The 24,945-nt window shown below is 36.2% G+C and overlaps 2 protein-coding genes across 2 annotated transcripts in view; one reads left to right on the top strand and one right to left on the bottom strand.

Moving 5' to 3' along the window:
• LOC134805022 (suppressor of lurcher protein 1) overlaps positions 1-24,945 on the top strand; it is a 349,546-nt gene that overhangs the window by 224,942 nt on the left and 99,659 nt on the right. The window contains exon 5 of the mRNA XM_063778313.1: positions 16,122-16,348. Coding sequence (XP_063634383.1) covers positions 16,122-16,348 — 227 coding nt within the window. The remainder of the gene's footprint in view (positions 1-16,121; positions 16,349-24,945) is intronic.
• On the bottom strand, positions 20,120-21,631 carry LOC134805427 (uncharacterized). Its single transcript, XM_063778738.1, has 3 exons — positions 21,473-21,631; positions 20,517-20,699; positions 20,120-20,266 (listed from the first exon to the last, which is right to left on the bottom strand). The coding sequence occupies exons 1-3, from the start codon at positions 21,515-21,517 to the stop codon at positions 20,222-20,224; spliced, it is 273 nt and encodes a 90-aa protein (XP_063634808.1). The 5' UTR covers positions 21,518-21,631; the 3' UTR covers positions 20,120-20,221.

Genomic DNA, 24,945 nt, shown 5'->3' with positions numbered 1-24,945 from the left:
TGAATTTCAAGAATCCTTGGGTTAGCTGGGAAGAGACATTTTTAAATCAGACAATTCGATTGAAGACAGGCTGTCGATTAGACAATTAAATTCCGTGAAGGAAAACATCGTGAGGAAACGGGGCTAATCCCTATAAGGCCTAGTTTTTCATCTGGGTTGAAAGACAAGATAGCTGTAGGTTTCGTAAATCTATTGCCTAATATAATAGGGATTAACTGTATTAAAAGTTGTATGGCCTGGAAAACTTCCTACTGCAGCATAATCTTATCAATAAAGTAGGTACAGTTATTGCACAAAATTTGAAACTGCACCATTGCCACTTTTCGGGCAATAGCGTTAGGGCATTCACACACGATCGTTTTCAGCTAAGTTACTGCAACGAGCGGACGTGCGGCTCCCTAATTTGTGTTTTACGACTGTTAGTTTTATCAGCAGTGTTTAAGAGCCTTTTGCTTTAAAATTTATCGTAACGGCCAATTTTATTTTATCTAAAGCTAGTACCAAGCTTTATATGCCTACAAACAACATTTTACTCGTATACCTATATTATGAATATAATCTTTTTACTGACCTGCGCATTCATAAATCCGGAGCAATAATCATTCATTGAAGTAACTGTATCATAACTTTAAGCATTTTTTCGAACATAACGCTTGTCTGGTAATTTTAATGTAGGTAATAATATGTTGTTTTTCGATTTCCATATCCTAGTTTGATAGCTAATAGACCGGAATCTCTAAAACTGTGTCGTGTCATATATCGTATGCATAATTATTAGACCGCAGTTTGACTCCTGATCCTTAGTGGTGTTCTTAGGCTTCAAGAAACTCGATGTTGGCGGGCTAAAATGTGGTGCCGATTCCACCGCCAGACCCTTGATTTTCCCCTTTACAATTTTCATACATTCGCTGTCGAATAAATTACACCCTTTTCACAAATCGGACTTATCTGAGTCTGCTCTTAGCGTAATTGCACTACCGGATTGATATTGGTATTAATAGAAGTAGGTACATTTTAAATTAACATTAGATTGACATATTGTACGTTTTGAAAAAGAACGAAAGTTATTTTTCCCCAGCGCAACTAAACGTAACTATGGCAACGAAGGACATTAAAAAGTTGATTCACCCTTAAACGATTTTACGTCTTCTACTAAGGTTTGCAACGCACTAAAGCTGTTAAGGTGCTCTGTGGATACAGTCATTTCCGGATATTAAGATTCCAACCGGTAATGGAATACGGTAAATCAAAACGGAGTAACGCTCGGGTGGAGACTCGACAATCTCGACATCAAAGATGTTCGAATATTATTATTACCGCGATTCAAGACATATCTAAAACCTAATTAGTATTACAAAGTGAGCCAAAATTAAAATACTTTGGCTTTGTTAAAACTTTGTTCTAGAAGTACCTACTTAGTTAATTAATACATACATTTTAAACAAGAGACAACCCACATAAAATGTCCATTTAATGTGCAAAATCTTATCTACGTATGAATATTGTTTTTTACTAGGCGAATTCCATTGTATCGGGGCTAGTAAGTAGTACCGAATTGAAGCATAAGCTGTAGTGGCACTCGGTATTATTACAAGCACCTACAATTTAATTGTGTTTCGTTAAGTGGATGCTATTTGTATCTACCTGAAAGCATACACGACGGAGTGCAACACCAAACAAAGAGCTTAATTATTCAGTGCACATACTTAATGCTAACATAGTAACACCACGTATACCTAGAAAGACAACAGCAAATACTAAATCAAACACGTTTGTATTTGCACTATATTGCAGCGTGGCGAATACTGCATATCAATGCCACGATACTGATTCTAACAAACTAGAGCTTGCAAATTAAACTACAACGGGAGCCGTATTCAGATTCGAATAACAGGTTATGAATTAATAAATGGCTTCAGTCCATTGGGACAATTTAGCCAGTGTCAAGGTAGTGAGGGCTAAATTATACGATAATTATGCCGTGTACAAGACAGTATAGGTACCGTTATGACCTCTTGTAAACCGATAGCTGGGATTTACAAGAAACCACGTGGACTACCCGGCGTTGACTCCAGAATGGTTAAACGCGTTTCAAGGATAATTCTTCATCATCTGCACACTTTCACATTAGTTTGCTGCTTTAAATAACATTAATGAGCAAACACAAAGAAATTAATCACGAGGCGACATAACCAATATGGCGCTCGACAGGAAGTCCGGATTATATCCACTTGTTATTACAATAAACTACCTTAATAACTATAAGCATGTATTGAAATGTTTCGGTTCCAATACTGATTAAAGTTTAATGTTTTGTAACAACGCCTGTGGGCCCGATTCGGATTTTGAAATAGACATCTACTAGATATCTTTTAGACGTCACCAAGATACGATAACGATATGTTTAAGATCTAACCTGTCAAATTTGACATTTATGCGATTCTGGAGATACTCTTGAACGATTTCCACAAGATATGACTTAGAGATCCAATTCACATCTAATAGATATCTAACACTATCTGACGTAGAAGTGACACTGGTTGCCCGAATTGAGCTGCAAAAGAGAACTAGTTGAAATCTAAACTATAACGTATCTAGAATGGATCTAGTACGTGTCATCTTTTGTGAATATCTTGAAGTTCGAATACGGCAGTGTGGCTTCTAAAAATAGGTAAGTTCATAAAATGTTTCGCCAAACAACATTTTGTTCAGACTTTTTTGTTGGAAAGACTTTAAAGCAAGATAGATGCGACAGGCAGCACTTCAGCATAATAAAACGGAATTCCTTCATTAACACAAAGAGGGTACCTTTAGTCTACGGATGAACCGCGCGCTCTGTAAGAATCTAAGTTGAACCATTCTTTTAAAAAATGGCTATCACAGTTCACTGTCGTAAAGTGGAGCAGAAAACTCAGTTTTTGTGTTTATAGTGGATTAAAGTTTAGAAGTTCCTTTGTTTGAACTGCTTTAAGTCGGCACTATTAATCAATGTTAAGTAACCACGTATATTTGCAGTAGGTACCGGAATAGAAAAATAAACTCCTTATTGTCGTACTTTTTATCTTTTTTAGGGTTCCGTACCCAAAGGGTAAAACGGGACCCTATTACTAAGACTTCGCTGTCCGTCCGTCCGTCCGTCCGTCCGTTCGTCCGTCCGTCTGTCACCAGGCTGTATCTCACGAACCGTGATAGCTAGACAGTTGAAATTTTCACAGATGATGTATTTCTGTTGTCGCTATAACAACAAATACTAAAAACAGAATAAAATAAAGATTTAAATGGGGCTCCCATACAACAAACGTGATTTTTGACCAAAGTTAAGCAACGTCGGGAGTGGTCAGTACTTGGATGGGTGACCGTTTTTTTTTTGCTTTTTTTTTTTTTTTTTTTTTACTTTATGGTACGGAACCCTTCGTGCGCGAGTCCGACTCGCACTTGCCCGGTTTTTTTTTAATACCACATCGGTGGCAAACAAGCTTACGGCCCGCCTGATGGTAAGCAGTCACCGTAGCCTATGGACGCCTGCAACTCCAGAGGTGTTACAAGCGCGTTGCCGACCTTTTAAACTGATCTCTAACTGGAATACATCATCATCATCATCTTCCTCGCGTTGTCCCGGCATTTTGCCACGGCTCATGGGAGCCTGGTGTCCGCTTGGCAACTAATCCCGGGAATTGGCGTGGATTGGGGGTGGCGGGGATTGGTGGTAGTTTTTACGAAAGCGACTGCCATCTGACGTTCCAACGCAGAGGCTAAACTAGGCCTTATTGGGATTAGACCGGTTTCCTCACGATGTTTTCCTTCACCAAAAAAGCGGCTGGTAAATATCAAATGATATTTCGTACATAAGTTTCGAAAAACTCATTGGTACAAGCCGGGGTTTGAACCCGCGACCTCCGAATTGTGGCCACCAGCGCTTTAATTTATCTTTCCTATTATTACGACGTGTGTGTTTTTTTTTTCAAATATTTTATTTATATGTGAAGTTCAGGCTCTCATTACATAAAAGGTATTTAATATTATATAAAAAAAGAAAGCATTAGACAACCTTTCTTTTAAATATTGATGGTCAACGGTTGCACTTCTCAATATGGTAAAAAAGAGGCCTACAGTACCTACAGTAAAAGGTGAACAGTATGAAAACGTATGTCAAACATTTACATTTTATCTATTAAACGATTCGCATAGAAAAAAAAACCATGTAACTATTAGATAAAACGCAAAAAAAAAGCTCGTTGTAGCAAAATGCTCATTGAGCACTGCTCAACCACACAGCAAGTCACATGCGAAACTAAAACGAGGCAGCCCAAAACCCCAGCCAACCTCAATGTTATACGAATGAGCCTACAACTCAATTCCCCCCTAGTAAATTGTACGGGATGATTAATTAATTGTAAAACTCCTCTACTTTTCACCATCATAATTGGTCCGGTGGTGAGGGCCACACAAATTACTTTTTCATTAGATACAAAAGATCCATTATCCACTCAAATTAGTTCCATGGGGAAGTCGTTAATATTAATCAATGTTTGAAAGGTTCTACGTAAAGCAGGTACCAAAAACGAAACGATCCGATCAGTAAACTTATTATACTGTACTTTACAACGACCGCGGACAGGTTCGTCGGCCTACTTATTTAAAGGGGTACCGTTTGTAATACATTTTAGTACCTATTAAGTATTAGGCCTCCGCTGCCGGCTTTCAGTCTATCTTACTGTCAGCGGACTGTATTCTGTTATAGGTAACCGTAATAGTTACCTATACTAAATTTCAGCTCATATGTCTGTGTCTACCCAAAAATATATGTACTACTCGTAGGTATACGTAACAGTTTAACATAGAAGTAACACGTGCGAGAATAATATGTTCCGCGTACGCTTCAGAAAAGGATATTATTATGTCAAAAGTAGGTACGTTTTGTATTATAATGGGAATGATAAATGTTATTCAGTGGCGCAGCGTATGCAATGTCAGAAGCAGTCCGCACGAAGCAGGGCTTGGCGTTCCCGTTAATTAATGAACACACATTTAAATGCTTAGCCCTCTTGAGCATAGAGTGCACGATGCGGTTACTCTGCGTCTGTGTTTTTTTACTTGCATCGGCATATCGCAGTAATATGTTTAAGTACTTAAGTACATCTTGTGAAAAGTAGGTATTTGGTACGTGGATAGGGTATATAGAAGTCTTCTTTTTTCTTTATACTTACTTTATAGCTATAGCTTTATAGCCCACGTAGTGCAAGTGTTATTTTAAATGTCAAACTTCTATGAAATTATGACATATAAATAACACATGCACGGCGTGGGCTATCAAAAAAGATGCATACTTTTCTTGGTCTAACTCTACCATCTTTTCAGTGTTGAAATAATACGTGATCCATACACGAGGGGACCTTTTTTCCCAGTTTCTCTTTATTTATTCCCTTATAACTAACGATAGTGTTACCGCGCTAGTTTTGCATGTGCATGCCCAGTTGGGCATGTGCTTCGGCATAGTAATAGTGCGATTGCCGACTGCCTTCCCGGTGTTGCTCGTAGGTAGATAGAAACACAATACAACGTCACATGGTTGGAGCGCCATTCCGAACTGCCATAAAAAAGTTTCAATGGCACTCTCCGCCGGGGCTAGAAACATTTTCAATTCTGTCAATTTAAGCGAAAGGGTGCGTTACTAATTGTTTGACTGGGTAATACCAAAGGTAATTCGTGATAATGGTACCTATTGTATAAATTAAGCAACACATTTAATTATCTCGTCTAATATTTTGTATTTTTAGGTTTTACCTCAAAAGGAACAAAAAATAATCCTTATAGTATTACCTAATTATCCGTCGGTTTACCTTATCGTCCACTCTTTATCGTGAACGAGCTTCTACTAAGATGTGACGCGGAAAAGACAAATTTCCCAATTTTGATATAAGTATGTAAGTAGTACATGAAACTATATAATTACATAATAACTATTAGATAGGTAGTACAAAACTGAAAGTGAAGCAAGTAATAACAATATAATAGTCTAGACTCTAGAGGCATGAACCGCATAAAACGTAGCAGGTTTAAAAGTAGGTTGGTACTTAAGTATTAGTGAACTTCTTCCTCTAGAATGTTAAATTTTAAAACTCCGAGCTACTCCTGCCAGCGGTTAGGTATACATATTAAATTTTCCCAACTATGTGTACATACATTCACCGTGCGAAACAATTACTACTATTGCCTGAAAGCACATAGGAGCCATATAAGTATATTTCTGCAAGTTAGTTGTAGTGTATTTTTGCAATAGGTATAGATACATAAATACTTTTGCATTACTGAAAATGAAACAATAGTAGATTGTCAACCAAGGGATGAAAGGCACTCATTTCTGCCGAGGTAGTTTGGCGCTCGAACGCAGTGAGAGCGCCAATAGTCCGAGGCTGAAATTATGTCTTTCACCCGAGTTAAACACTACAAAAACAAAAACATAACAAAGTATAAATTTTTATGCTATTTTTTTAGGGTACTTTCAATTAACAATTTAGGTAAAAGTATCGTTATTTATGGAACAGGGAGTCAAATATCAGAATGGAAATTGTATAACAAATCCGTTTTATAATCAAATTTCAATTGCTTATCGTAAAAAAATAATAAAATCGTACTTGGAACCTTAAATGCTCTAGAGCAGAAACGTATCATTGTTCTGTACACCTTTTAGAACAACAATGACCGTCTTTCAGAGGATGAGAAATGAAAAAGTAATATATCTATAAATGTCCCTATCACGTATCATCATGTACCTAAGGCAATGTCGGCGTCTGTAATGTAAACATTAGTAAATATGATTTCGAAAATATTTATACATCATGTATGCGTACATCATCAAAGGAGGAGTGTCTCGAGACAGATATAATTAGACTAATAAAATTAAATGTCCCAGTTAAACTCTCATTTATCAGCTGTCGTGTATTAAAGTGTTTTCAGTATAATATTACAACTTCGCAATCTGTCTGTCGGATTATAAGGCACTTAGCTTAGTTAGTCAAAATCAGTGTTATTTTTCTTAATCTCATACATACCTAGTTAATACCTTGCACTAACGTTAGGTATCTTGTCCTGATTTTAATAACGTTTGATTTATTTTTATTATATAACAAATTTCATTATTGTCACTTAATTATCTTAAATATTCATTGGAATAAACCTACAGATATATATCTACCTAATAATTTCTTAAAATTAATAAACGTTAAGTCACTACACATTACAATTTCAATATCGATGAACGTAACAACTCCATTAACTAGGACCATATGCGTGGCCCATAAGTTCTTTCGGACATTCTCGCGCCATTGCTGCGAAAATAATGAGGGTTAGCAATATCCTGTTCCTACTCACATCGGGATAAAAAACCAAACTGTCAAGCTAAGGCGTAGGCGATAGATGGTCAGGGTGATTGATGTAGCGATCCCACAAGACCATGGCCACTGATTTCGATTGTAGATTAATCACACCGGACGGAATATTCTTTTACCCCCTTATTCATAAACGCGGTACAAGCCTCAATTAGCTAATAATCGTTTTTCTTTATCTGTCATTTTGACTCATGTATTTGTAAGAAAGGGATAAAACATAATTTAATAATAAGTTTTATGAATAAGGGGGTTATAGTCTAATTTATATACTCGTATGATCCACTGAACGGCAGTACCTAAATATTAATAGTAATTAAACTAACTTTCACGTCGTCTAAGTAGCTTTAGGCTTGCCAGGCATTATTTGTAGCGCCGAGTTTTATAATGGAAATAATAATAGTTAATAGCTTATATTTCCATGGATTATCTTATCACTCATTTTATATCAAACTTTTTAAGACTTCAAAAAAAGGAGTTTCTCAGTTAGTCGGAGTCTTTTATTTCTCTTGTAACATCAATAAAGGCTTTTAAGCGAAAATAAATTAAAACCGACACCATCCTGTTATAAGTTTTGTGTAAATATCCGTTAGTCGGAGTCGAAGAAAAATAAATATTGCTAGTTTCGTTCTTATTTTTTATTTTACGTTTAGCCACATCCTTTTAAATTCGGTCAATAAGGTAAACGTACTAGTGCTCGACATGCTAATGACCAATAGATGACACCTTGCTGTCACCTCTATTGACAATGACTTAAGTTTCAGTACGTTTACCTTACTTTAACATTTAAATTTCAGTGTACAACAAGTAGTAGTTTTTAAATAATGCGATGCAAACGGTACAGCTTACAAAAGGATTATTTACTGGATACAGAATTAGGAAGAGTAACCTGAGAGTATAGTATCATGTAGAGAGTTTCATTATTTACGTAAAGGAGCTACGTAAACAAGAATAATTTTAAGTCATCATTCACATTTGCCAGTTTACTAATTCTCACTTCGATAGTGGTTTCTCGGCCACGACCAACCGAACGCTCCGACCATATTCGTTTATGATTTATAGCTAGGTATTTATATGGACGTAGTTAGTCATTATTAAAAAAAAAAAAAACAAAGCTGTAGGTCGTTTTTTACTTATTTTGCAAATTAATACCCTTGAAAGAAACACCAAAAACTCCATTAAATGTAATTTAAGAACATCACTCCCTGTGTTGCCATGAAACCGTAAAAACTAAATAGCTTCCCGCCTAAAGCTTCTAAAGCAAGATAGATGGCGCCATCGGACGCTCCATAATACAATTTATTTTTAACTTCCCCGGCTTAACTCCCTAACTCAGAAAAGCTACTGAGTGGATTAGCAGGATACGTTTTAAATATTTACCCTTATGTATAGAGGACACAAAGGTTAATAATTAATGGATTAGCGGTCGTGTGCTGTTGTATGACCTTAATTTTCTGAAATGTGTCACGCATGATGTTTAGTTTAGTACCTACAATTCTCTATTTACTTTGCAGTAAAGATTAATATCAAAATAAACAGCTTTGCTGGCTGTATATTCATTCAACTTAATCAGAACACTTCTAACAACGACATGTTAACATTATTTATTTAAAAAAAATTATAGGTATTTCATATTTTAAGATAAAACTAAAGATGTTCATCTGTCATTATTTTAATCTTCTTTATAAAAGCCGCTGTGCATGTTCTGCCGTAAATACTAAGCATCGAAGGTTTTCTTGTTAAGATTTTAAACCAATTTAAAGTCAATTTTCAATAATACAAAAATAATCAGGACTATACCTACTCCTATAACCACACACACACAATTCCGAATAAAAAAACTGCTACCGGTATTTATCGGTAAAAATAACTGTTCTCAGGATGAATCGCTTCTTACCCAGCGGACGCTCAGGTTGGTTTCAACGCGCAGATTTCCCAGTTGCATCGTTTGTCGTCTGCTTAACGACGAAGCACCAGAAGCTTGGACACTAAAACCTCTCGTTTGTAAATCTCGTTGGCTTTTACTGTTCCGCTGATTCTGTAAAGAGATCTTGAAATTCTTTTTAGCATTCCGCACGTAAGTAATGCCATCAGACCCTATTACTAGCTGTCTGTCTGTCTATGTGCGTATCTATTTGTCAGTGGGTTATATCTCTTGAATTGTAATGTAGCTTACGCTGCATAGCGTCATCTTACTCATCTAGTTCGACTGTCAGATCAAGAGCATGACTTTTATATTTAATTTTATACCATCCAGCAATTTATACTAACTCTACAAAGTTTATTAACCAGTACCTTCATAATGGCTATTAGACATGGGCCCGGGCTATTGCAGCAGGAATTGCACCGGCTAGCTTTATTGTCCATTAATTATGCATCGGCTTACGCGACAGCAATAGCGACGACAGAAATGTTAATAAGCTACGCCATTATGTAAAGCAAGTCTGCATTAACATAATGATCGGCTAGAAATTTGGGGTAGTCATGCAGGTCACTGCGTGACTAACTCGGCACTGTATAAGATAATTTGCCTCTATCTCATTGAGTTATTGAAAAATATATTGAACTTAAGTAATAAAGTTAATAAAGTAAGTTTGTTATTAATTATGTTTTTGGTTTTAATAAAAAAAAAAACAGTTAAAAGATTTTCAAAGTGATAAAGAAATAAATGTTGATGTAGATGTTACCGCAATGTAGGCCTGGCTTAATCTTTTTTTACACAAACGAAAAACTGAATGTACACAGAAGGTGAACTTAAAACCATGAGGAATTCTCTACCAATCAACCTTAGGACAAAGCCAAAAAGTTTATCGGCGGTGCCTTTGTACGTAGATACTTAACTAAATCATTTAAGGAATTTTGTCTAAAAGTGAGAGTTGGTTGCATAAATGCATAAACAAGCGTCTCCCAGTGGAAACATCAACGAACACCATTCGAAAGCCAAATCAACACGCCTCTTGCATTTCATGGGCATGGGCATTTGTGTAAAGAAGTCCTATAATATTGATTTATTAATAAATAAAATAAGTACCTATCAGGGATTGGGTCATAACAGCAACCTCGCAAACAAAATAAAGAGCCATTTATGTTATTACACTTATTACTTATTACAAGGTAAGAGACCATAGGTTAGAAGAATTTATAGGTCCTCCAGGAGGAACTGTCATAATGGTTGTTATAGCTCAAATGGACGAATGAAAACATTATCTGGGAGCACGGTAGTGCCGGCCAAGACGAGCAAAGCGAAGCGCAGGGCACTACCTACCTTTTCTCGAAGCGCCTTGTCGTTTTTAACCCTCATAACTTGGGTTTGGATTATATCAGATAAACAAAACTCTCGGGATTTGATGTTAATAGTAAACTTATTAAGCATAAAAATTTTCAATTGCATAGCTCTTATATACTTTAGTTTTTATTCATGTCTAAAAAACCCCGGTTTCGTCACTGACTCACTGTGGATCATCAAAACCTCTAGGGTCCTTCCTGACGTCCTAGGAAGCTGAAATTTTGGTATGTAAGACAAACAACAACAAAATTCAAAAACTTGTAATTTTTAGCCCCTAAGGGGGTGACTGGGTGGAATTTTGTATGGGAAATCAATAACCGCTGAACCGATTTAGTTGAAATTTGGTATGTAGGTAGTTTTTGTTATGGGGAAGGATATAGAATAGGATAATTCAACCCCAAAATCACCCCAAAAGTTAGGGGAAAAAGGGGGTTGAAGTTTGTACGGGGAATCAGTAAAACACAGATTGTATAAAAGATGCCCCCAGGTACGTATTTCAGGATTTTAATAGTAAATCACCCGCAACCCTTTGAATTAGGGGATGGAAGATTGTCATAAACAACTTACAAAAAGATGTGAAAGTTATCAGATCTCTTGTAGAGCCAAGCTCCTAACTCTCCAAGCCCTAACTTCACAGACTCTACGCCTTAGTGAAAATATGTGGCTTGGCCGTTTCGTTACTACAAGAACTATTTTATAATAAAAAAATATTAATAGTGAATACATTACATTACTTTACGCCCATGTCACGAAACGGTCAAGCCACATATTTTGACTAAGGTGTAGAGTCTGTGAAGTTAGGGCTTGTAGAGTTAGGAGCTTGGCTCTACAAGAGATCTGATAACTTTTTGTCAGTGCGAGCCATATGGTTTCGTCTTGGCAACATTTTACATGAAAATGTTTTTGGTGGGATTTTATTGACACGAGCTGTCTGCGTAAAGTCAAGTTTGCTTTCCTCCGAGAACACGGGGACAATGTCGTACGTGATTAAAAGGCCAATTCGAGTTTTAGTTATAAGATCTGTTTCCATTATGATATTACAATAAGAGCGAGACGCAAGGGCATATTTTATCATAGGTAAAAAATTGAGATAAAATTGACATGGTTTTGTAAGTTCGAATCGTCCTCATGGGCGGACTGTGATTTGTGATTCGCACTGCGTCGCATTGCAAACAGGCGAACGTCGAGCGTCACGTGGTAATCGAGGGTTCAACATGTTTGTTGTAACGAACACTGTTTGCTGTAGTTACACTACCAACTAGGTATCTAGAATTGCTAAGGTTTAGGCTATACGCAGTGAGAAACATTGCAATTAATGTATAAAAATATTCCGGTAATATAACAAATAAAATAACTTGTTACAGTTGTTACGTCTCTGATAGGTGATCATGCAAATGTACTCGTAAAAGTAAATTAAAAAATAAACCGCCACCTTGCCCGTTTAGCATATAAAGGTGGTATCTAAAAATGTACGCAGCATTTAAACCGACGTTTGAAGGCGTGATTTTAAGTTAGTTTTTTAGGGTTCCGTACCCAAAGGGTAAAACGGGACCCTATTACTAAGACTTCGCTGTCCGTCCGTCCGTCCGTCCGTCCGTCCGTCCGTCTGTCACCAGGCTGTATCTCACGAACCGTGATAGCTAGACAGTTGAAATTTTCACAGATGATGTATTTCTGTTGCCGCTATAACAACAAATACTAAAAACAGAATAAAATAAAGATTTAAATGGGGCTCCCATACAACAAACGTGATTTTTGACCAAAGTTAAGCAACGTCGGGAGTGGTCAGTACTTAGATGGGTGACCGTTTTTTTTTGCTTTTTTTTTCGTTTTTTTTTTTTTGCATTATGGTACGGAACCCTTCGTGCGCGAGTCCTACTCGCACTTGCCCGGTTTTTTCTTTTCATAAATCAAAAACCCAATATTACTAGATAATGTTGCTTTCTATTTTTCTTATCATCTAATCTTTCAAATCCAATAGCTCCCCACAAAACTCGAGTACATCCCTAAATTATGCTACACGGGACCTAAACGTATGATCACGTCACCGTTGTCGCTGAAATAAAAGCAGAGGCCTAATTCCTAATGTATAAGACTGCATAAATCTTATGTCTACATTTAGATCTCTTTATCATGACGATTAATCGCGTCGTTGCCATGTACGACACGATTTATAATCTCCTTTAATGGTAAAAGTAGAAATGAATTTAATCCTCATATAACATTTTTTAAGCCAACGAGGGCAAAAGTCACGTGTAAACCGGGGGGCTGTTCTAACAGGGCTTAACTACGTGAAGTGAGCAAGTAGGTCAAATGGATGCGATATAGGATGCCAAAATCCTTACTTTGGAAGTATTTTTAGAAGGTTCGATACGGTTTCTTTATTTGTACCACAACCAAGCTTTCTATGCATGATAGGTACTCATGTTAGGGAATCGACTGTACTGCTCACAGCTATACAAGGTAATTTTTGTACATAAATGCCTTATACTGGTAAGAAGCGCTAGTGGCCTAACGACAATAGCGTGCGACTTTCAATCCGGAGGTCGCGGGTTCAAACCCCGCCTCGTACCAATCAGTTTTTCGGAATTTATGTACGAAATATCATTTGATATTTACCAGTCGCTTTTCGGTGAATGAAAACATCGTGAGTAAACCGGACTAATGCCAATACGTTATAGTTTACCCTCTGGGTTGGAAGGTCAGATGGCTTTCGTAAAAACTAGCGCCTACGCCAATTCTCGGGATTAGTTGTCAAACGGACCCCAGGCTCCCATGAGCCGTGGCAAAATGCCGGAACAACGCGAGGAAAATGATGATGACAGGTAAGAAACTTAATTCAATAGAGCCAATTCCCTCCCCGTGCCCTTGAAGAAAACTGTGCTCTACCTCAAACGTAGGAAACTTGTCACCTGTCCGATTGAGTTGCGTAAGGACGCTCCTTAAAAAATGGCCTGTCACCTCCATTTCCCACCCACAGTGATTGGATAAAACGTGAACGTGTGTCACATTTAGTATTTTCTATTATTATAAAACATGTACGTTTATTACGCATTTAAAGTGTAACCTTCCTGGTGTTCTCAGGTAAGAGTGAGCACTTTGTACGCGGGCAATAAAATTGCATATTTCAACACCAGCCGACAAGCTAGTTGGTAGGCACTTTGAGCCTGTGAACGACATTAATATGGATTTTTATGACTCATTATTTCATTCTGTAAGTTTCAGTAGGTACTCGAATGAAAGTATTAGGCCCCCGTAGGTATTAAGCCCCCGCCCTCCGTCAATTTGATTGTCTTGCCGTAAGTACTATACTTAATAATACATACAGTAATATAGGTAGGTACACATATGGGTACACAGGTTAAAACATTTATTTTACAGAATATGCCGCTAAAACGACAAAATAATGCCGTCATATATTATTGACAAAATATAGGTAAAGATACAATTTATTGTTAAAAGCCTTCCCATACAACAACATATTATTTTCATGTTTTTACAGTTGAAGTGCACAAAAAAATGTTTACTTAATAAAATTTAATTAATCTTATCGAAAAGCGTTTAATTTCTTTTTTAATTTAATTAACCTTATCTGAAAGCGTTTGATTTCATTTTTTTTGTTATTAGCGATAAAAATAATTATAAATCAGTATGTAGACAAAAATAATTACTTTGATAGAGATAATCAATCGCGCGTAGGCAACCTATATACCTACACATTTAGTACTTAAACCTATAATCATTGCTGATGAATAATTCGGATGCTAACTACAACGTGCAATGCTATTATTAAAATAAATAGGTTTTTAAATGTTTTATTTTATTCAATTGATTTGCTGGACAATAACATATACAAGGAAATCGATGGCGCTTCGATACATACAGGTGATTTCATATTCAGTGTTCGCGTGAATTATTAATGATAATGAAAAGTTGACTACCGTTTGAGAGAGACAAATGTGCATCATTGTCGCTGTTCGTCCCCGCCTGTGAAGCGTGAGAGGGATTATCAAAATAATTTTCCCGTTTGTGTAACGTTTTGAGGCCTTAAAAATCAGATAGTATTGTAATGGGATACGCATGCTGGGGCGGGCACTTTCCATACAAAAACGCTGATATAGATTATTATTTTTTACCTTAAAAGGTTAAAGTTTCTTCGGTGAAAAAAAATCATGAAAACACGTCTAATTTTCATTTATTATCAATTGTTAATATAATTTTGTGACGTAGCAGAGGGTTAAAATCTCGTTAAAATACGTTAAAACCCGCGTGGTCGCCAAATCTCCCGAGGCAAATTTCGCCATATCTTTTAAGTTCTTTCTAATTTCCTGTTTCCAATTTCTTAACACCTTCCTCTTCATCTTTTACTTAATCTTTTGCTTTTCTATTTAACCATCTGCGCAATAATTAGCTGCGTGTAATACGTATGAAAGTGAACAAGCAAAAGGCGAAGTTAACGTCATGTGCCTTTACTACGTATTTCCGCATAATTACGAAACAAATAAGTTGTGTAAGTATTAAAATTACTTAGCGCCACTTGCACCATCCCATGCACTAACCCGGGGTTAACCGGTTAAACCGTTAATCCAGTGTCAAATTATACTGGTAACCATGGTAACTCCAGGTTTTTTAATCGGTTAACTAATGACTTATCAGCGCATTAAATGCCAGCATGAGAGACGTTCACACATTTGTTTTAAACATGTTGTGAAAAGTCTCCATTATTTTTCAATGTATATCCAGCTATCTGGGGATGATATTTTATCGTGCTATAACAAAGGTTGTTCCGTTGAAAATATTAAGTGTCATAAAACATCGTTCGAGGCATTATTTCGTAAAATTGAGACAGTAAAACATCTCAGCGCGCTAGCCGCCTTTCAATAAACCATCCTAAAGTGACACTAATGCTACGTCGTTTTAATGCTCGCCACGGCGTTTTAAAACCCTTTACAAGAAGAAAATTCTTAATTTATCTCTATCATCACCTTTTAAAACCAAGCCACTGAAAGCATAAAATAAAACCCTGACATCATTTTAGCTTGGAATAAAGATCCCTATTACTCACTGTAGAATGTGAAAAAAATACAAAAAATTTACATATTTAGTTTATGTAAAAGCTAATATTTAATTAGTCTTCAAAAGTATTATTCCATAATGAAACGAGTACCTATTCTAATTGCCGTTGATAAGATTTTGACCTGGGACTGTTAACTGGACTTTGACTTTAACTGACTGTTTTACAAGTAGGTAAAACAAATATCATTATTATTTTATTAATTTCTGAAAATATTTGAAAATTGTAACAATAAATGTCAATTGAATCAGTCATGATCCTTCTTGGACTTTTCCAAGTGCGTAAATATCGCATCAAAGGTTATTGTGACACTTTACAAAGTGAACCAAAGCAAATGAATGCATGTACTGAAACGTGTGTTAATTTATTGTTTCAGTTGCGTCCGAGGCGACTACCTGAAAGTATACTGGGAAGTGCAAGGTCCGGGGCCGCCCGGCGGCGTGAGCGAGCGCTCGGCGTGGGCGCGCGCGCTGTGCGGCGGGAGGGCCGACGCGCCGCCGGCGCTCTACTCCCCCGGGCCGGCCCTCGTGCTCGAATTCCACACCGGCCCCAGACAGAACAACGCTACAGGGTTTATTGGGACATACAGCTTTATTGATAAGCGTAAGTACTTCGATTTTGTAGAATTCATACACATTGGATGGGATTGGGTTAATCATCATGAAAGTAGCATATTACAACATTTACAACTACTTTTTTCCGCTCAAACAAAATAATTAATAGTTAGGGAGGCGAATAGGGGAATTTTCGGCAATACTCGAGCGTGGCAGTTTAAGATATGAGAGATACCTTAGACCTAATAGAACAACCTTGTAAAGTATTTAGCTCTATATGTATGTAGTGACGCGCGCCTAGGATAGACGATCAGATTAGTAAAAAAAAATGGATAGTCTGAAATACTCGAGCGCCTCAGATTAAGATATTGGGGGTTGATTTTAGTGTTTAAAGACTAAATTTAACTAATCTGACGATAAGTCCTTGACGCCGCCGAGTTATAGGGTCGCGAACTTGTAAAAAAAAACGTTAATCCGGCATTCTCGAGCGCGATTTTTTTATTTTTTATTTTGAAGAATATAATCTAAAACTTACTAAAAATACAAAATCTGCCGGTTTCCGCATGACCGGAAGTGTGGAGGAGCCATTTCGTCTTCCTAAGAACGCGTTGCGGCATATAAGTCGCGAACGATACATTTTACAAAAAAGAAGTTTAAATAAACAAAAAAGATAATTTTATTGTCATTCTTAAATTCCCCGTTTTATCAAGGAGAAAGAAAGGAAAAAAAAAGAAACCAAAAAACCTTTTTCGGTCAGATTAAGAGAACCCACCAACATTTTTGTCAGATTAAAAAAATATGCTTTCAGGATACCGAGATAAACCTCCCCTATGAAAATCTGACGCGCTCGAGTATTTCAAAAAAACTTTTTTTTTTTGCATTTTCAAAAATTCATCGTAACTTATCGTCACGCCGAAATCGTCAGTTTTTTTAAAGGAAGCTTCCTTGGGGCCTACTTAACACCCCTTCCGAAAATCTGACGCGCTCGAGTAAATTTTTTTTTTTTGCATTTTTGACTACTTTATATGCCTACCCCCACCACGCAAACCGGCAGATTAGTATACCGTTGTTATCAGAGGCACTCGGGGCATACGTAGTATGAATATCTGACGCGCTCGAGAATGCCCAAGTAACTGTTTTTTTAACATTTTTGAAAAACCGTACACGCCAAACCCACCGCTAAAATGGTTTTTGCCATACGAGCTTTTCTTTTCGAAATTATTTTATCTTTCGATTTTGATAGGTCTCGACGGCGCCGTTGAATTACGCCATTTAGCTACCTCGCCTCCCTAACTATAAACAATGGCGGTTATTGTCACGTAATGAAACAAAACTGTTTACAACAAAACAAAATATGTACTACGGGCACGAAATGCACTTACCTGAAACATTCCAGCGATTCAGTCAATGCACTTTAGAAATTTTCATACAAATAGTGCGGTGTGATTGTTCGATTATCATATAGATAGATGGTGGCTCTTGGGAGCGTGACAATCCTCCGCCATAAAGAAACAAAGCATAGTCAATCAGATTTGCATACAGAGACTATTTCGTGACAGGATACGGTAGGTATGTGGGTGGCAACTTTATTATATGCAACAAACATTTCAGCTTAGGTTTGAAGCCTTCCATGAGAAGTCAACCCTTTTCACAATGTTTTCTGCGAGATCATAAAATCACGTTGAATGAAACTAGTTCCAAAACCTTATTTTTACCTAACCATTTTATCTTTCGTATTATTTCTTATTTGTTGTACGGTGTCTAATTGTAATTAGGTACCTCTACATGGATTAACAAACAGAAATACTTTATCCTTGGGCTATTTAGGAAGGTCTCGAGATGTAGTTGATAGACATGTAAAAGACGGGCATCACAGTTAGCATTAAAAGCGTGTATTAAAGATAAATATTTTATATTAGTACCTATAACTTGGTGTTGGTTGATTTTACTTGCAAAGTTTTATTGTACGTGCTGCAATTATATGAATTAAAAACCAACCGTTGTTCATTAATTTAAGCAGCCGTGCAAGAAAGAGAATCCTAATTATTTATCGTGGCGTATTTTTTTCGTGTTTGTTCTTGCAATAATTTTACAGCTATAAGAAAGTCTTTGTGGCGCGCAATTAAAAATATTTAATGGTAGTAGCCACCAATATAAATTAAGAATTCGCATGCTCAAATAAATATTCGTACCCGATACAAACAAGTTTTCTTGTTTTTTAATTCCTCTCTTTAAAAAAATGTCGTTCCCGATACCAGCTTTAAACCCCTCTTAACCTCCTTAGGAGTTGAATTTTCAATAATAGTGACAGTACTTTTCTTGCACTCAAGGAACTTTGTAAAAGGTCATGTTATTGAACATGACCTTCTACAAAGTTTCAAGTTCCTAACTCAAAAAAATTTAGAGATTAGATAGGTATTTTCTTTGTATTCTGATATTATGTCTTCCTGCGAAGTTTCAGAGTGATACAAACTTTCAACCCCTTTAGGGCATGAATATTCAAAAATTCTTATCTAATTTATGGGGCTGATAGATTTTAGTAATGTGTTTAGATTTTAAGTTAGGTCATTTATTTTAGGATATATGTAGATTATTAAGTAGATTTTAAGATTGATTTATGTTAAGTTCGATCATGTCAATTTGTAAAAATATTTGGTAAATAAGTGTTTCTCTGTATTTATTTATGCATTTAATAAAAGTAATAACATGTTTTATTTATAGGTAGGTATTCTGTAAGTAAATATAAACTTCGCAAAGTTTCGTCAAAACGGACAAAAGATAGTGCTGTAAGCTTCTCCGCCTTCGAATGCTTAGAGACGCTCTGAGACGCTCAAATAGGATCAGGTCAGGCTTTGCGACTTATCGGCCAGCTTGCGTCATGCATATTAAAGCTACCTGCAGTCCACAAGGCGACGACAAGAGGGAATATTCTATTAAGCAAGCAACTTGAGAGCCCTAAATCTGACGTACGAGTCTTACCATTACGTTTTTAATAACATCATTTCTGAACAGGAAAGTATAGTTAGGGGGAGGTTAGGGGAGATTAGTCCAAAACCGTGACACAGGGTAAAACAAGGACACGGCAGTATGGCTACTTAGATAGTTTGAATAGTTTCAGACTGACGAACGCTTTGGTCACTGCTGTCTACCATCTTGGCAAGGTTGTCAACAAAAGTTGAATGACGCGCGTGCCGACTGCCGACGATCTGACTAATTAAATATGTAGTTAATTAAACAGAGACTAGTAAAGTTCGAAGATTTTAATAAAACTGAGGTTTATTATTTTCCCTTAACGTCACCTCACGGTTCTATCCTACTTTCCCCTACTAAGTATAGGTAATTAGTTAATAACATTGCATTGATTATATCGAATAATAAATTTAACTAATGTAGGTACCTTCAAGATAAGAGCATAAATTATCTGTACAGTTTATAATAGTTTTGATAATCTTGAAATAACTTTAATTTAAACTGGAATTTAAGTTCCGTTGTTCAAGTATTTTGTTTTTTTTTAGCACACTTACAGTAAATGTGTCTAGAGTCCAAATAGTTATGGTATTAACAGCTCGGTGATATCCTTCCTGTACTATGGAAAATTCAGAAGATAGTTAATCCTTAAAAAATTAATAGGTGTAGGTACTCAAATATTAAGTAAGAAAGTCCCACTGCTGAGCACAGGCCTCCTCTCAAGCACGAGAGGGTTTGGGCTATAGTCCCCACGCTGACCAAATGCGGGTTGAGGATGCGGGATTAAATACTGTTTGCAATATTTTAATAGACCGTGAGAACTTCTTAAAACAAAATAATACGCAACACGCAATACTAGTTAAAAAATGTTTATTATTACATTGTATTGCTCAGGAAGTCTATTTTTGTCTAGGATTGTTTGCTTGGTGTGTATTATACTCCTGTTGTACCACCCTTACTCTTTTTTCGGACCTTCAGATTTCGCCTTTAAGTCATCAAGCTGCAAATTAAATGTAAATGTATGTAAGAAAAACATTTCAAATACTAATAATATACTGCAACTTGTATGCAACGTTGCAGTTAGAGTGCAGTCGGCGTGCAGTTCCCATACAAATTGCAGTAGAGTTGCAGTCCGTCTGTATCGGCCCTACAGATCATAGCGATTTATTTATTTATATTACTTATGATGAAATTCCTCTCATCCACAAAAAAGTGAGAATAGGTATTTTGAAATCGTTTATTGTACATACCGCCTTGCCGATACTGTTCACGGCATCATTGAGACCCTTTTTAAGCTCTTCAGGGTCAAAGGTCTCCTTCAGCTTGTCACCGACCTGCTTGCTCAAGGCCCCCAACTGTTTCTGAATATCCTCTAAGTAGTTGGTGTTGTCGGCAGCTGCGGCTGGGGCGTCGCGTTTCACAAAGGCGTGAACCTATTATAATAATAAATACTTTATGCACAATTTCAGAACAGTTATTATAGGTATTTATTATCTTCATTAAAGTGTTGCCACGACTCAATCAAGAAGAGAAACTTGGGGATTAGTCCGGTTTCCTCACATCGTTTTCCCACGTAGAACGTACGTACTTACGTACTTGGAAAAATACAAATGATATTTCGTATAATACATAAGTTACAATATACTCATTGGTACAAGCCGAGGGCCGTACCGACAATCTCCGTCTTTCTTTAAAAGTCTTATACTTTACCGCTAGGCTACCAATGGCTACTTATTAAAAAAAACAGCACCTATTGTTTTATATTGTTGATATTGTATGTACCATCAACTGCAAAAGTGGATGGCGACTTTATCAATGAATTCATTTATAATTTCGCCATGCAATTTCGCAGCTCACTGTGCTTAAGTGGTATTTTAAATTACTGTACGCAATAAAAAAAGGAAAACGGTTGTTTTAACTTTATACAATTATTATTACTCCAAAAAACAAGCCGTGTTTATATATAATACCTAACATATATAGGGAAAAAAATATAAATATTTCAAAAATTATATAAATATTTGTTTCTATTTAAATTACTTCTTACTGTAAATCACTGATACGCCGAATTTTTTTCTATAGGGCACTTCACAGTTTTATTTACCCCACTACATTCGATTTAATTTAATAAACACCGAAGGTTATATAAAACAAAAAGAACATTACATATATTTCTTTTTATTTTAATATCCGACATACAACTTACGCTTAAAAGGCAGACGGCCAGCACAATAATCATGGACTTCTGCATTGTGATTATTCTTCTTGACTTTACCAGACGATGGCCAAAAAGATACTGCTCACAGTGAATATTCGTGCACGATTATTGTAACATCACCCTTCAGTGGCTATCAATGACATTCACTAAGATTAATGATACAGAGGGTATACTCTTCATAAAGCTTAATAAGAAATTATTTAGGGTACTATGTATGTAGTCAGCATAGACGAGCCTTTGGCTAATGACACAGTGAATATTGTGAAACATTACAAATCAAATCCAAATGATCGCTATTAAATAATCACCTAAAAGTCAATTTCACCAGCCAAAATGAAACAATGCCAAATTTGCATCGAATTACTTTAATTGCCAATCTTTTGCAACTTTTTGAAGCATCAAGAAAGCCTTTACCAGCTGGTGTGGTGAAAAATTGTATGTACCGTCTGGATTATTCATCTTTGGTCGAGTGCGTTCCAAGAAAGCCAAATGAGTTCAAAGGTTCCTGTTATCAGTCAATTAATGAATGATCATGTAACCATCTGACCATAATGCATATGTACGTGTGGTATGTGTGTACAGTACGTTAGATGCTGATTAGACTCTAGGGCAGAGCGGGGCTAGTAGTTGCGATTTTCAAAAAACATGATATTTTGATATACAATGGATTTCATTTTTAATATATCGAAATGTTGAAGAGATATTTATCTCTCTTTGTATTGTTAAGTATTATCTTTTTTACTAATATCTCATAAGTTTTTTTATAGAAGCAATTATTTGATTCATTTCTGAGCGGAACATTTAGCTCCGTTTTGGGGGAAATTGGTCCACCAATGAGGCAAATTGTTCCGCATAGAATATGACAATAAATTATCAAGTATCAATTATTAGTTTTTCTTTCACACATTTGTTCTGTTTGTCCGTTCTAGATATGAAATAGTAAAGATATTATGTGACGTTCCACGGAAAAAGGTACCTTATGGCGGCTGACGCTTACGCTATTATTAACGCCGCTCCAATATTCAGCCGGGGCAATGGTACCTTTTGGCGTGGAACGTCACATATCTTTACTATTTGATATCTAGTGAAACTCTAATTCATTTCCCGAATCGCGCCGTGTATCATGTACTTTGTTTGTATAAATACTGTCTATTATACATTTCACAGTCCGCTGTAATGCTGTATAAATTTTATGAATCAATAAAGTAAAATAAATAAATCAATTTAACATAGCTGTCCTTGAATAAAACAAGTATTAAGATTTGTATAACTCTTAGCGCCACTTGCACCATCCCACTAACCCGGGGTCAACTGGTTAAACAGTAAACCCAGTGTCAAATTGTAACTCCAGGTTAACCCCGGGTTAGTGAATGGTACAAGTGGCCCTTATAAGCATTACTGCTTATACTTTGCACGACTATTCTAGATGTCATTCTGCTATCAGTGTATGTTCAAATTAACGTGTGGATTTAACTATCCATACTATTGTGTATTTTTCTTCATAAAATTAATAGGTAAATGTAGGTTTATGTAAAATACTACTAAGTGTTTACTATTGAGTTACACTTTTTTTTATCATCATATCATCAGTTTTAGGCATTTATTTAGCCGTATCGGAGTGAAAGAGGATATTATTGATCTAGTTCTTGTTCTGAATTATTTTGCCAGTCTGTTTATTTCACTATCTTTCACATTAGTATCGTAACGTTTTTATTGTGCTACGAGCCAGAGGTCAGGGGTTATCTGTAACTCGACATCCAGCTTCATAGCTAATGTCGTGGAATTCTAAGAACTTACAATTAGAATCACGATCACTACCTATAATAGCATGGAGTATAGAGTAAAAGGAGGGAAATATCTTATGGAAGAACAGTTGTAAAAGTGTCCAGCAGTCAGCTGTAAATAATGGTTCCAAATCTCTCCAGAGTAGCGCTAGAGTAGCTAAGAACGTAGGCGTTATTGACGGAGTGAAGTGCGGTATCAATGATTTCAAAATTTTGATCGAATATTCTAGGTATTGTGGCGCCACCTATTTAAGGTTTTTTGACGGACACTTTTTGATACATGGAGATTGTATTACTTACCTCTACTTTCCATATATAATAGTTTAATATTTATAATCTACAGAGGTTTTCAATAGAAAGTCAAAATCAAAGAAGGATTATGTATATTAAAATGTTAACAATGTCGTATTTACTTTTCATAGTTGGCTTATTTAATGATTATATTCTTGTTCAGTAACTCCACAAATATTTCAAGCTGGGGCCTTGGTCGCTGTCAAATCCTCGAACTGCAACAAAGAATGACTTTGATTACGTATTTTTTCACAGATTTTATACTTATCGGATCTATCGTCCCAATGTACCAGAGCGCTTAATAAGTTGACACGTTGGTCTGCAACTGGTGAAATTTGATAAATTGCGAAATACAATACTATGTGGACTAAGTAAAAAAAATAACATTTTAGTAGGTACTTTATAGGTTTACGTCCGAGAAAAGTGGCGCTGTTTTGTGTCGGATGCCAAGAGCCAACGGAGTAAGTAAGTTGTAAGTAAGTAGATAAGTTTACGTTATATAAAGTCAATTAAAAATTCTAATTAAGTAGGTAATGATCAGGAAATCTAGAAGTCCAATGTCCTATGCAATGTCAATGCATTATGTTAATAATACTTACTTACTTCGTACTCTTAGATAACCGATCGAATTTGTTCTTGTACTAACATCAAAACCCTTAACTGATCATCAGTGGACCTTATCTCATTGCAATAAGGTTTACAAATTGGCTTATCTAACTGTAATGTTCTAACGAGGGTCCCTACTGAACTGTAACTAGTTAACTACAAAAATATGTGTACTATGTAGTTATACAGGTTGATTTTGGACTATCCATTGTCTAACTTGTTGGTCATACTGGACAAATTTTACTATGTGACCCAGAAATAGAGACGAATAAATTAAACTGTTTCATACATTGCGGCAAAATAGGTAAGTAAGTATATGTAGCTGATTTATGTGGAACAGTTAATTATTTTTTCGCAATTTCGGTGTAGGTCACACCTGTACGTACACACCTGTGTAGGTCATACCTATAAGTACATGACGAATAAATTAAACTATTTCATACATTGCGGCAAAATAGGTAAGTAAGTATATGTAGCTGATTTATGTGGAACAGTTAATTATTTTTCGCAATTTCGGTGTAGGTCACACCTGTACGTACACACCTGTGTAGGTCATACCTATAAGTATATGACGAATAAATTAAACTATTTCATACATTGCGGCAAAATAGGTAAGTATGTAGCTGATTTATGTGGAACAGCTAATTATTTTTTCGCAATTTCGGTGTAGGTCACACCTGTGTAGGTCATACCTATAAGTACATATTTAATTAACACTTTAAAGTACAGTCAGACTTAACAAAATCATCCCAAACAATTTTATTAACATCATCATATAAA

The sequence above is a fragment of the Cydia splendana genome, chromosome 2 (genome assembly GCF_910591565.1).
Source record: "Cydia splendana chromosome 2, ilCydSple1.2, whole genome shotgun sequence".
NCBI classification, from domain to species: Eukaryota; Metazoa; Arthropoda; class Insecta; order Lepidoptera; family Tortricidae; genus Cydia; species Cydia splendana.
The sequence above is the reverse complement of the archived record's forward strand: the minus strand, read 5'-3'. Positions and strand labels throughout refer to the sequence as shown.

Excerpts from the sequence above, each read along its gene's own strand:
- LOC134805427 (XM_063778738.1), bottom strand. The coding sequence starts at position 21,517 with ATGCAGAAGTCCATGATTATTGTGCTGGCCGTCTGCCTTTTAAGC. Across the intron at positions 20,700-21,472 it reads TGGCCGTCTGCCTTTTAAGC|GTTCACGCCTTTGTGAAACG; the intron begins GTAAGTTGTATG and ends TTATTATAATAG. Across the intron at positions 20,267-20,516 it reads TGAACAGTATCGGCAAGGCG|CTTGATGACTTAAAGGCGAA; the intron begins GTATGTACAATA and ends TTTAATTTGCAG.